Source organism: Schistocerca gregaria, chromosome 3 (genome assembly GCF_023897955.1).
Source record: "Schistocerca gregaria isolate iqSchGreg1 chromosome 3, iqSchGreg1.2, whole genome shotgun sequence".
NCBI lineage: Eukaryota > Metazoa > Arthropoda > Insecta > Orthoptera > Acrididae > Schistocerca > Schistocerca gregaria.
In genome coordinates, this window is record NC_064922.1 from 270,453,421 (window position 1) to 270,466,986 (window position 13,566).

At 44.3% G+C, this 13,566-nt stretch overlaps 1 protein-coding gene across 3 annotated transcripts in view; it reads left to right on the top strand.

Moving 5' to 3' along the window:
- Positions 1 to 13,566, top strand: part of LOC126355468 (uncharacterized) — a 190,702-nt gene that overhangs the window by 83,896 nt on the left and 93,240 nt on the right. For all 3 annotated transcript variants that reach the window (XM_050005783.1, XM_050005784.1, XM_050005786.1), the window contains exon 3: positions 5,304 to 5,483. In XM_050005783.1, coding sequence (XP_049861740.1) covers positions 5,304 to 5,483 — 180 coding nt within the window. The remainder of the gene's footprint in view (positions 1 to 5,303; positions 5,484 to 13,566) is intronic.

Genomic DNA, 13,566 nt, shown 5'->3' on the forward strand with positions numbered 1-13,566 from the left:
TTTAGTAATACAGCTTATGGCTGTGAATTTCTCCATTCCCGGTCCGCAGTGAATGATTCCCCCTTCCCCTCTGCTGCCCTTATGCACACTGTCCGTCCAATAAGTTCCGAGATACATTTTTTTTTCCTGACGTCAGCGCGGTAGCTACGGTGACAGCTTGAATTAACAACTGTAAATGAAAGATGTGCGTTTGACCAGCCTGTTGTGAACAGGTAGTGTTAAGTAGTGGACGTGCGGCCGTACTGCGTCAACGTATTTATGTCACAAATCGCGATGGAGCAACATCTGTAAATCAAGTGTGCAAGGCATTCTATATAATGTTTTGAAGAAGAGAAAACTGTATGCAAAGTTTGTCCCGCACTCTTCGACTTCCTACTTGTGTGCAAAGGTTGTCCCGCACACTTTGACACCCGACCATAACAAAGACGCGTGGACGCTTGCCGTGATTTGATCGAAAAGCAAACCGCGGACAATTCTTTTCTGGAAAAAAATCATCACGGGTGACGAGATTTCGCGTTGTTAGTACGAACCTGATTCAAGACGACATGGTGCAGAAATTCTCATGTAGGTTCAACGCTTTGATAGCCTGATCGACATTCAAACAATGTGACGTGCGAGTTGAACGACACCTCATAGAACGACTTTTCTAAGAGTTTCTCATGGTTGTACACTGCCGCAAAAGGAACGCAACACCGTCAAGGACCAGTTCATTTTACTGAAAAGTTAGGTGACCGGTTGTTCGTCTCTATAGGAGTATTTGATGGTAAATTCAGACCACACGAAACACACATGTCACAGTAAAGGATAAAAAAACGTCCCATTAATACAAAGTGCAACTCCCTCTGGCGACCAAGAGGGGGTGTATTCTCACATGCAAATGATCATAAAGGTGCAAAATTGCATCTTGTGATAGACTGTCCCAAGCGTTTTGCACCATTTCTTCCAATTCAGCAATGTTTTTTTCAGTCCCCCCTCCTCCTCGGTCCGGAGAACGAATACATTCACGCGCCATCATGCCCTACACGTGTTGAAATGCCGAGGGATCTGCTGATCTTTCTGGCCAGGGTGTTTGTACATCACCGAGAGCACATTTTGTAGTGTGAACGTGTATTGTTCTGTTGAAAAATGGCAGTAACACGGGGAAAACAGGCTGTGCAATTTAGCGGCCACTGGTTACTGTACCCTGCGGAAACGCCAAATGTGACGCTAGTCGAAAATGATTTTCCCCACACTCTTAAGCACGGGAAGAACCTGTGTGTCATGGGGAATGGAAGCTGCAATAGTCAACTTACCTAGTCTACGCTCTACACGTATACGTTCATCACTCACATATAAACAGAACCTACTCTCATCACTAAAGACAGCGGTATTCCACGCTACAGCCAATTCTTTTGCGACATCAGAGTGGCCATGCTTGGCGGTGTCGTGGTGCCAGTTGTAGTCTGACCAAGAGCACAGGTGATATTAGTCCCGCTGTGGGCAGACAGTTCCCAGCGGCCCCTGATGACACATCACGTGCTACATGTTTCCGGATTCCGACCCTGGATGAGGTTCGGTCGGTCACTGCTTCTCGCACAGTGCGCCAATTCTGGCATGCGCCTATATTACGCTGACGTCCAGAACCTGGTCTACAGGTGTGGGAATATTCCACAGAGCTCTGTCGAAAACAGCGGCACGAGACGTATTCATTGTACCCAACATGTCTAACAGTTCGTCGATACATCCATCCGCAGGTGAGCAATTCGCCCCGTCAAATTGCGAAGCTATTCAAAAGGCGTACGTAGTCGATGGCGCATGATTGTACCCTAAAAGAGTGTCGTAGACTCTATTCGTCTCTAAACTCAGCATAGCTACTGCCTGCAGAGTCAAAACAGAGGATGCACAGACAGGCCTCCTGAGCGCCATCTGATCGCTGATAGGCGTGACAAATGAATCACTAAAACTACAACGCCTGAAGGTGCACATGTTGTACCCTGTTGTCACTGAACTTAGTCCCTGAGGGTGCTGCATTTTTTTCCTGCCGTCTATGAAGGTTCTGTGCGTTGTACTCAAATGAGGGGAGACTATATGTAACACATGCAACTTTTGACGTTTCTCTACTTTTTACTGACCCATTCTAGACACTGTTTGGACTGTGGCATGTACTATCCATACCCCGTCACATGCCTACAAAGCCACACGTCGCTTTCTGTCTCGCGGGTGGGTAGTGGTCATAATGATTCGGCTCTCACCAGAATATGCTATGGATCTAATTGCACTCCGTCTTCAGGCCACAAGTGGCCCATCGGGACCATCCGACCGCCGTCTCATCCTCAGTTGAAGATGCGGATAGGAGGGGCGTGTGGTCGGCACACCGCTCTCCCGGTCGTTATGATGGTTTTATTTGACCGGAGACAGCTGCTCAATTGGCATCACGAGGCTGAGTGCACCCCGAAAAATAGGAACAGCACATGGCGGCCTGGATGGTCACTCATCCATCCAAGTGCCAGCCACGCCCGACAGCGCTTAACTTCAGTGATCTCACTGGAACCGGTGTATCCACTGCGGCAAGGCCGTTGCCCCCTATGGATCGAATTGCTAAGTACTAAATTAAAACACATCAAGCTGCACTTTCTGTTATATGTATAACACCTTCTTTGGGGCCAAATACTTGCGTTTTGGTAACTTTATAAAAATAAACTCATACGAACACTTCTGTAGCAAACTATTCTTCCACTCCAACTGAACTGATCGAACAAGATGGAACAAGATTGGTAACTTTATAAAAATATACTCATACAAACACTTCTGTAGCAAACTATTCTTCCACTCCAACTGAACTGATCGAACAAGATGGAACAAGATTGGTAACTTTATAAAAATATACTCATACAAACACTTCTGTAGCAAACTATTCTTCCACTTCAACTGAACTGATCGAACAAGATGGAACTAGTTACAGTTTAAGTGTCACGCTGGTATGTTGCGATCAGTGGTGGTTCTTAGAGACGTGAGTTGCCTATATTTTAATGGTCATCATTCATACAAGTATGTCAGGTGAGTAGTTATGTAATATTTGCTTCTAGTGCTTAGCATGGCGTACCGCCACTGCTAACGAAGCTACCCACATATATTGTTTATTTATTATTGTGAAACAATAGCGATCGATAAAATGAAAAATGCCTGTTACATTATATACTGCCTGCCAGAAATGTGGAGCATCCAGAAGGAGAGGAGGAAACCAGGCGAAACTTCACGGACTGAATGGTTATGTGATGTTATTCCAGTCATTATCAAAATCGACTCAAATTCACAAGGAACTTGGTAACATGCTCCCGCATATCAGCATGACCTGCTCTGGCCTGGATGCGTGCTCTAATTCGGTTGGTAAGGGTGTTACAAATCTGTTGTATCCTCTCCTGAGGCAAGCTGGTCCGCAAGTGTTGTAACTGGCCCATGATATCGTGGATACTGGCACTGGGACGCAGTTGACTTCCAAGCTGGTGCCACACATATTCTGTCGCAGATGTATTTGTGGCTTTTAGCTAGACACGGGAGTACCTCAACATTACACAGATAGCTCATAAAGACATGTGCCATGTGCGGACGCGCATTGTCCTATTGGAAAATGGGATAACGGCACTGTCACATGAGATGTAACTCGAGGATCTAGGATGTCCGTGGTGCACCGTTGTTCTGATGGAGTCGCTCAATCACTACCAGCAGTAACCTAATAGTCATAGCCCGCCCAGTTAGCCGTGCGGTCTAACGCACGGCTTTCCAGAGTGGAAAACGGCGCCTGGTCCCCGGATCGAATCCGCCCGGCAGACTTGTGTCGAGGTCCGGTGAGCCGGCGAGTCTGTGGATGGCTTTTAGGAGGTTTTCCATCTGCCTCGGCGAATGCGGGCTGGTTCCCGTTATTCCGCCTCAGCTACACTATGTCGGCGACCGCTGCGCTAACAAGTTCTCCACGTATGAGTACATCACCATTACCCTACCACGCAAACAAGGGGGTTACACTCGTCTGGTGTGAGACGTTCCCCTGAGGGAGGGGTCCACCGGGGGCCGAACCGCACAATAACCCTGGGTTCGGTGTGGGGCGGCGGAGGGGTGAAGTGGACTGCGGTGGTCGTCGTGGGGTTGTGGACCACTGCGGCTGCGGCGGGGACGGAGCCTCTCCGTTGTTTCTAGGCCCCCGGTTAACATACAATACAACCTAAAGGCATACCCGATGGCTGCCCACACCATGACGTCTAGAGTAGCATTGCTGAGCCTCTCCAAAACATTAAATGAAGGGAATCTTTTCCCAAGTCGCCTCCAGACTCGCATACGATGGTCATCCGGAGTAGTTCAGAACCGCGATTCATCGCCGAACACACTGCGACACCATCAGCAGTCCATGTTTCGAGTCACGGTACCGCTCCAAATACACCTGTTTCTTTTTGGATAAAATAATTTTGGGTTTTGGGGGCTGAAGAGAGCCGTAGCAAGTCGGTCGAAACGTTGTCAGTTTAGTTGTTTTTGTAGTTTGCAGTGTGGCGGAGCAATACTCAGAATTATGTTATCCATATAGCCACCGGCCGTGGAGGCCTACGAACGTGGAACAGGCTTTTCTGTTGTGTTGACGACACCCAACGCATGCGAAGGTAATCACTATTCCGGCTGCTACTAATATCCGACCTGTGGAGCAGGATGACACAGGACGTTGGGGGGAGTTTATTACTTGTTGTCGGATGGCAGATGCAGATGTTAAGGGGTTACGATGCACTTGATGAACAATACAGCGATCTTCCCTTGTGGTGGTCAGACGTGGTGGATAGGAAACTTGAGGACGAGAATGTCTGTTCCGGACTTTCTCGTGGAGTCCAACGTCTGACCTCTGTCACATCTGAATACCCCAAAAATATTGCTCGATTCGACCTACAGGCCAAATGGTGACCCACAATAAGGCCCCTTTCAAACTATGTCAGGTGCTTATAATGCTGTCTCACACGTGTACACAGATTCCGCATGCCCTTCTACAGCAATCACTCAGCATCTGACGGTGCTGACGGCCTGTACGTTCCCTACCAGGCTTAGTAACTACACGAAACAGCGACAACACTGACGGTCGTCGTTCCACTCATCACAGAGATCTATAACTCCGAGGACACAATTGCAACTCTTCTCGTATACATACCCGCCGATGGTGTGTACACGTCCAAAGTTAAACTAACATCCGACCTCGTCTTCTGGGTGCTCCACCTTTTTGTAAGGCAATGCAAATGCGGTGCGTTAATTTGTTTACCTAAAAGGCTAAAATACACATTTCAATGTCTCTTTAGGTGACGCAGTGAGAAAAATCAGAAGAAAGGAGATTCTGCAGTTTCAGCTGGTACAATTTGAAGTGGCCTTCAACATGGAGATGGCTGACCTCGTTAACATAGCGAAGCGATCAGTCAGCTGGAATAACGTTGACATGCCTAAGTACCTGAAAAGAAATATTGCTTCTACAGTTGACAGCAGTAAGTAATTTTTCCATTACATAACACCTCATTATCTGTTTCAAATTCTGAAAAGTTAAAACGCACAACAGTGTTGTGATGGTTTAGAACCACATGATAACGTGGATTCCTGTCGAAATTAATTTTGAAAATTTGATTTACTTGCGCTTTAATACAATGTCAGTCAAATTAGTGTCTCGCGTTTCCTGTATCAGTTGACAGTATTATCTACATCCATATCCGTAATCTGCAAACCACTACCGAGTGCGTGGCAGGAGGTGCGTCTCCTTGTATTAATTATCAGGGTTTCTCCCCGTTCCATTCGCATTTGGAGTGCGCGAAGAATGACTGTCTGAGTGCCTTTGTTGTGCTATAATTATTCTAATTTCATTAACTTCCCATGGTTGGGATTCACAGTCATACAATATTTCTTAAAAGACGTCATAGTCGCCGTTGACTGTATAAAATATTAATTGTTACTATTGCAATTTCGGCCTTATGGCCATTTTCAAGTGAACTGAAAAAGTTACATTCTGTCAGAATATAAAACGATCTGACATGAGTACATTTTGACGACGTCATGTACTCATGTCAGATAGTTTTATATTCTGACAGAATGTAACTTTCGCAGTTTACTTGAAAATGGCCATAAGGCCGAAATTGCAATAGTAACAATATATATTTTATACAGTCAAAGGCGACTATGATGTTTTTTAAGAAATATTCTAATCTAGTCCTTACAGTTCCTATGTGAGCGATACGTAGTGGGTTGTATTATATTCCAAGTCACCATTTCAAGCCGATTCTTGAAACTTTATTAGTAGACTTTATAGGAATAGTTACGTCTATCTTCAAGAGCCTACCAGTTCAGTTTCTTCAGCATCTCTGTAACGCTCGTCTTTCAGACTGTACTTCATTGTAGATACCTGCATCACCTGCAGAAAGTCTGAGGTTAGTATTAATATCGTCTGCAACATGAACAGTAAAGGTCCCAACACACTTCCCTGGGATACACTCAAAGTTACTTCTATATCTCACGTTGACTCTCCATCCAAGATAACATGCTGCGTCCTCCCTACCAAAAAGTCCTCAGTCCAGTCACAAATTTCACTTGATACCCCATATGATCATACTTTTAACAATAAGCTTAGGTGTGGTACTGATTCAAATCCTTTTTTTGAAGTCAAGAAACTGCATCTAACTGGTTGCCTTGATCCAAGGCTTTCAGTATATAATATGAGAAAGATGCTAGTTGGGTTTCATACGATGATGGTTTGAAAAGTTCTCGGAATCACCACGAGAGGTCAGTGCTAGTGCAAGGAGTTGTTCACGTGATATTCTTAGGACTGTTGCCTGTAAACACGTACCACATCAGCGCTCTTGGGAGAGAGCTGTGACGGTGGCGTGGCTCTGTTGTTGTTCCAGCGTAACTAATTTGTGAATATGGAAAAAAATCGAGATTCGAGCAGTGATTAATACGTCGTAAAGAAAGGTATGAAAGCAAAGGACATTGATGCCTATTTCCAGAATACATTGGGGGACTCTGCTCCTTAATATTCTACTGTTGCCATGTGGACAAATGCATTTAATTTGGTCGGGAGAGCTTAGATGTGGTCGGTCAAGATGTGTCACTACTCCAGAAATCTTTGCAAAAGTGCACAAAATGGTCATGGAGGATCGCCGATTGAAAGTGCATGTAATTTCTGATGCTTGCCAAACGTTATGTGAAAGAGTATATCACATTTTAACTGAAGAATTAAAAATGAAAAAAATTATCTGCAAGATGGGTGCCGTGACCCTTGTCGCTGGATCAGAAACGATACCCCTTGACAATAAGCGTAGGTTTGGTCATGGGCGTACCCAGCGAGAGGCAGGGGGGAGGGGCAACTGCACCCCCCCCCCCCCCCCACCCTAAAAGATATTCGCTGTTTTTCACTAGTTTACTGTTTCATTTAATAAGAAAAGCTGCATGTTTTCTCGAATTGTACAAGTGCATTCTTGTATTTAATATGTTTATTAAAAGCTGTTTTTCACTGGTTTACTGTTTTATTTAATAAGAAGTGCTGTATGTTGTCTCGAGTCCATGTTTCCTGAGACTAGTATGACCTACCCCCCCACCCCCCTAGTTCAGATCCTGGGCATGCCCTTGGGTGTGGTACTGAGTCAAATGCTTTCGGGAAATCAAGAAATATTGCATGTGCCTGTCTGCCTTTTAGTATCTCATTTGAGAAAAGTAATACTTGGATTTCACATGGTCGATGTTTTCGGATCCGTGCTGATAGGCATGGAGAGGTCGCTCTGTTCAAGACCTCATTATGTTTGAGTTCAGCATATGTTCTAAGATTCTACAACAATTTGATGTGAAGTATATTGGACGGTAGTTTTGTCGATCACTTCTACTACCCTTCTTGTAGACGGGTGTGACCTGCGCTTGCTTCGAACTACTGGACACGGTGTCTACTCCGAGGGGTCTAGGATAGATTACAGTCAGAAGAGAGGCTAAATCAGCTGCAAGTTCAGTATACGTATAATCTGACAGATATTCCATCGGGCCCTGGATTTTGCTCAGTTTCAAGATTTCGGCTGTTTCTCAATGCTAGTGACAGTAATATGTATTTCACTCACGTTGCCATTGGTACGAGAATTAACTTGCGCCAATACTCCTGGTTTTTCCTTGTAAAAAACATTTGTAAGCAGAGTTAAGCATTTCTGCTTTTGCTTTGGTACTCTCAGTTTCGGTTCTACTCTCGTCCATGAATAACTGTAGACTAACTTTGGTGCCACTAACGGCCTTTACAAACCACCAGAATTTCTTTGGGTTTTGTGAAAGATCATTTGACGATATTCTGCCAGCATAGTCAGTGAAGGTTTCACGCATTTCTCTCTTGACAGCCAAACGCATTTCATTCAGTATCTCTCTACCACAGTCCTATTCTTTGTTTAACACCTATTACGCAGTGGTCTCTATTTCTTTAGAAGTTTCTGTAGAGTGACTGTATACCATGAAGGAACCCTCCCATTATGAACTTTTTTGTTGGGTACATATGTATCCAGTGCATGCTCAACTACTCTTTTAAACTTGAGCCATAGTCCTCTCCATGCTCCTGCCTGTGCTGAAGGTTTAAGGTTCCTCACTGAGATACTACACTACTGATTTTTTATCAAGTTTACTGAACATATACATCTTTCTGCTTCTTTTAGTTATCGTTTGTACTTTGGTAATCAATGTTGCCACAACCGCATCATGGTCACTGATACCAGTTTCGATGAGGACATCCTCAAAAGGTCAGGTATATTTATTGCCATTAGGTACAATATATTTCTACCATAAGTGGGACTCTGAACTGTCCAGTCTAGATAATTTTCAGAGATGGCATTTAATAATGTTTCATAGCATGCCTTATAATGCTCACTGAAAATTTCCCAGTTGATCGTTGGATCATTAAAGTTTCTACCGATGATCACATTATAATTGGGAACTTACGTACAAACCCACCCCTGATACCGAATCTTGCCTCAACAATCTCACATGCAACTTCAGTTTCTATCCCTGTGGATATAAGTCTTTTTTATCTACTGCTACAAATGTACCACCTCCATTTACCATTAGCCTATCCTTTCGATATACTGTTAAATTTTCCCCAAAATGGCACTGCTGACAATTCCAGGTTTCGACCAGCTTTCTGTACCTAGTATTATGTTAGCTTCACTGATTTTCAAGAGCACTTTGAACTCTCGTACTTTGTTGCGAATGCTTCGGCAGATAACCCCTAGGATTTTAGTGCTCTCATCTGTGGGAGGCATTTCTTTCGATCTTACACTAATACTTCTGTGTTTCCTACAGCTGTCGTTACGTGGATTGGATGGAGCACAGGTATTACAACATTGCAAAGGCAAAGACTCATTCAGTAGACAATTGTACAACAGTCGTGCAGACACATAACGTTCTTGAGTCTAGGATGAAAGTCTTTTTTGTGCTGCCAGTATATACGCTGGATCATACTTCTATGATAAGTAAAAACTATGTGCTTCACTTGAACTCATGATCTGATAACTGCGTTTTGCGGCCAGTATTTTTCCCCAATTGAGAATGGTGTGGACGGCATAGGGCTGACTAAGTGCATTCATTCGTGACGTTCCACGCATCTCATCAAGAAGGTGACCCTTCTATGATGTGGAACGAGCTGTTAGTGAAATACGAAAAATTGTTACAAACAACTATAAGTTTCTCCGCCAGTTTCGGTAGAAAAAATGCGGAACTTGTTGTGGTACATCGTGAAATCTTCCCCCTTCAGCCCTTTTAGATTCAGAAACTGCGATAGGAGGTGGTATTACACGTATCCTTCAAAATGCCGCCTGCAAAGAAGGTGCCTTCCAAGCTGAGAGCTGACACTGACTTTTTTTTTTTTTGGCGGAAAACCAGAGCATTGCAGATAGTCATAGACACGTGCGCAATGTCTTAGAAGACCTGTCAGTGAACAAAAGCGCGACGATTCGTTGAACGACGCGTCTGTCATCATCGCAACAAAGTCGCGCAAACTTGTCGAATGTCCCTCGTACCGGCCGGCCGCACAGATCTGTGGGTCTTGTAATGTTGGAACGCGGGCAGTCTCATTCGAAGATCGATGGATCACAGTTAGACACCTCGCTGCTCAACTGGATGTTTCTGTCGGTAGTGCTGATACTCTCGTCCACCAGTTGGGGTACTCAAAAGTGTGTGCCCACTCGGTTCCTCTCCGCCTAAGACCACAAAGACCAACGAAGGACCATTTGTGCAGACTTGTTTACGAGTTACGAGACTGATCGTGGCAGATTTTGTGTCGAATATCGTTACAGACGATGAAAGATGGAAATAAAACGGCACTCTATGGAGTGGCACAACGCCACCTCTCCTCCGAAGAAAAATTTCAAAGCTGTACCCTGAGCCGGTGAAGTCAGGCGACCGCCTTCTTAGGAACCTGAAGAAACGACTTTAGCGTATTCTTCGCCGCATAAATGCAAACGAACTTCTCCTCTTCCTCCTCCATGCCAACGCAAGGTCTCACAAAATTCTGCGCACCCGGGAAGAACTCACGAAACTTCGTTAGGCTCTTCAACTTCATCCAGCCTACCGACTTCTATGAGTTTACCGCACTCCCCTGGTCGCCAGACTCTCCGATTTACACGCAGTGGAGAATATGTGGGACCCCTTCGATCGGGATATTCAAGCCATGAATCCACAGCATAGAAACCTAGCACTGACCACAGCACTGGAGTTGGTATGTCACCATGTCCCTGTCGGGACCTTCTATAACCTCATTGACTCTCTTTTTGCACATCTCGCTGCGTGATCACATTAACGCGGCTGGACAGTGTATTAGTTGCTCGCCTGCCAGGTAAATGAAACCTACGAAATTAGCAGTCAACATGTTATTCTGAGACAACAAACTGCGACTTCCTTAGTTAAATTAAGCAGATGTTGTTTTTCATCTATTAGCGGCTTAATATTTACTTTTTTAGTTTGTGGAGTAAGCGATCTTCATTTTCAGTGGAAAATTTACTTTCTCGATCGCACATTTATAAACTGATGACCGGTTTTGATTGATCAAGCAATCCTCTTCATATCGTTAAAAATGTCGTTACAGTCAGTAACTCGTCAAAGTACAAACACGTACTGTGTTGTTGATTATATTGGCATTTATCTAAGAAAGTAGTTACTTACATCTGTAACGATAGAAGCCTGTTTACAATGCACTGAACTTGCAATGCAAGTTTAAAATAAACTCTGATACTTGCCGTACAGATAACTGAAATTTTCAGTCCTTGAGTCTAAATAATCAGATAATTTGCAGAAAGACTGGCTGGTGACATGTTTCAAATTTTATTTTGGATTGGTACTTGTTTCCAATTTCTTTATATTGGATGAGATCTTATTGAATACGACAAGCTGCCTGTTGGCTTCTGTCTCGAGTTCCTCGGCCGACGTTTGTGTGACGATTTTTCTGACGTTTCGCCAGCACGAGTGGCTGGCATTGTCAAAGTTTCGCCCTGCATTACTGGTGGTGGACTGGAGTCGACCTCGAGGCCGCAGATTGTGTGTCCTGGTGCGCCAACGTCCAGGTGCTGTTCCGTAGTCATTACCGCTACGGTTCTCCCCTTGATACCTGCAGCGATTGTTCGCTGCACGACGGGAATCCAGAGCGCGTTCACCTTGAAGCCATCGTCTTTCTTGCTGAAGCCATTGCCATGTCTGTGTATTTCTATAGCTCCCCTGAAAAAGCGAGTGTGATAGCTCTTCTCTACAGCAAAAACTTCCGCAGTGGCGAATTTCGTGCTCGGTCTCACAAAGCGCCACGGCCGATTTCTCCAACTGCTCCAGTTACAACGGCCCTTATATTGAGTGATCCCGGTCTTCACTGATCGTCCAGTCATTCCAACATAGACTTTTCCACATGTTCATGGTATACGGTGTGTTCCCGACATTGCAAGTGGGTCCCTTTTCTCCTTTGCCGATATGAGACACTCTTTGATCTTCATTATCGGTTTTTGAATACCCTTTACTCCATGTTTGTTCAATATGAGGCCCATTCTGTCCGTCACTCTGGGAATGTATGGCAGAAAGGCTGCTTCTGACATTTCTTTTTCCGACGTGTCACTCCGCCGGGTATTTGATTCTGTGACACGTGTTATCTAGTTAGTGCTCCTAAGGATGCTTTCTAGGTGTTGCATCTCGCGTCTAAGGTGCTGCGGCTCACATATTTGCCTTACTCTTGTTACGAACGTTTCAATCATGCCGACCACATGGTAAAATTCGCCGACACGGAAGTTCTTACTGTAGAGAAGGGCTCTCACACCCGCTTGTTCAGGGTAGCTACAGAAATACACAAATATGTCAATAGCTTCAACAAGAAGGAGGAAAGCCCCAAGGTGAACGGATCTTGGATTCTTGTGCAGCGAACGACCGTTGCACGTAGCAAGGGGATAACCGCAGCGGTAATGACCACGGAAAAGTCTTCGGACGTTGACGCGCCAGCACATATAATCTGCGACCGAGAGCTCCAGTCCACCAACGCCAGTCCAGGGTGAAGCTTTGACAATGACAACCACTCTTGCTGGTGAAACGCCACAAAAAAATCATCAAAAAAAAACGTCGGCCGGAAAAACCGAGACAGAAGCCAATAGGCAATGACAAGAAGGCAACACCAGCCAGAGAACTGTTATTGTGCCTTGTATTCCAATTTGGGAATCGCGCTTCAAATGAAACTGAATTTTTTTGTCGACAACAAAAAACATTAAGAGGTTAATATACTGAGGAGTGAGCGTGATAAATCCAGATTCCTTTTGAAAGAGCTCTGCAAGATATACTGTTACTGCTCTATACGTTGTTCATATTGCTTGATTCTACTACGTAACTCTTTTACTAACTTCAGATGTATTGCCCCAGAAGACGGTTCCGTTACACAACAGGAAGTTAAAATTTGTCATATGGGGTAACAACTTCGTGTAGTGTGCAGTGTGATGGATGCACTTCTGTGAACATAAAATTCCTCCGCATTCCGCCCAAAGACCACACAGACCACTATTCTGTGAAACTGTAAGATACCGATAATAAATGCGGATAAGTGTTGGTTTCACCACAGTGAGTTACAAACCTGTGTGGTCTGATCATACGAAATGTGCTCTAAAAGTAATGGAATTTTTTTTTTAATTTCGCGGGCCTTATGCATCCGATTTTCAACTTTTTTGTCTTGTTGATACACTTGTCCTTGATGTATGATTGCATTTTCAGCTGTTATGAATATTTAGTTGACAGTCGACAAGGTTATACGTATTTTTGAGTGTTCGGCGAGTTTTTACTTTCGATAAAGTTGGATCTTACAATTTGCATTAAATTTTGCCTGGAAAGGGAATAAAGTGCAGCATCGCGCTCAAAATGTTTATTGTGGCTTTCGGCGAAACTACTATGAATAAGACAAGAGTTTATGAGTAATATAAACCTTTCAAAGAGGTTCGAGAAGACGTAGAAAGCGACGACCGCCCTGTACACCCTAACACAACAATTGCTAAAAAGCATTGTTGGAAGAAGTAAAGAAAATGGTTCTGAAAAACCGCTGAATCACCACCA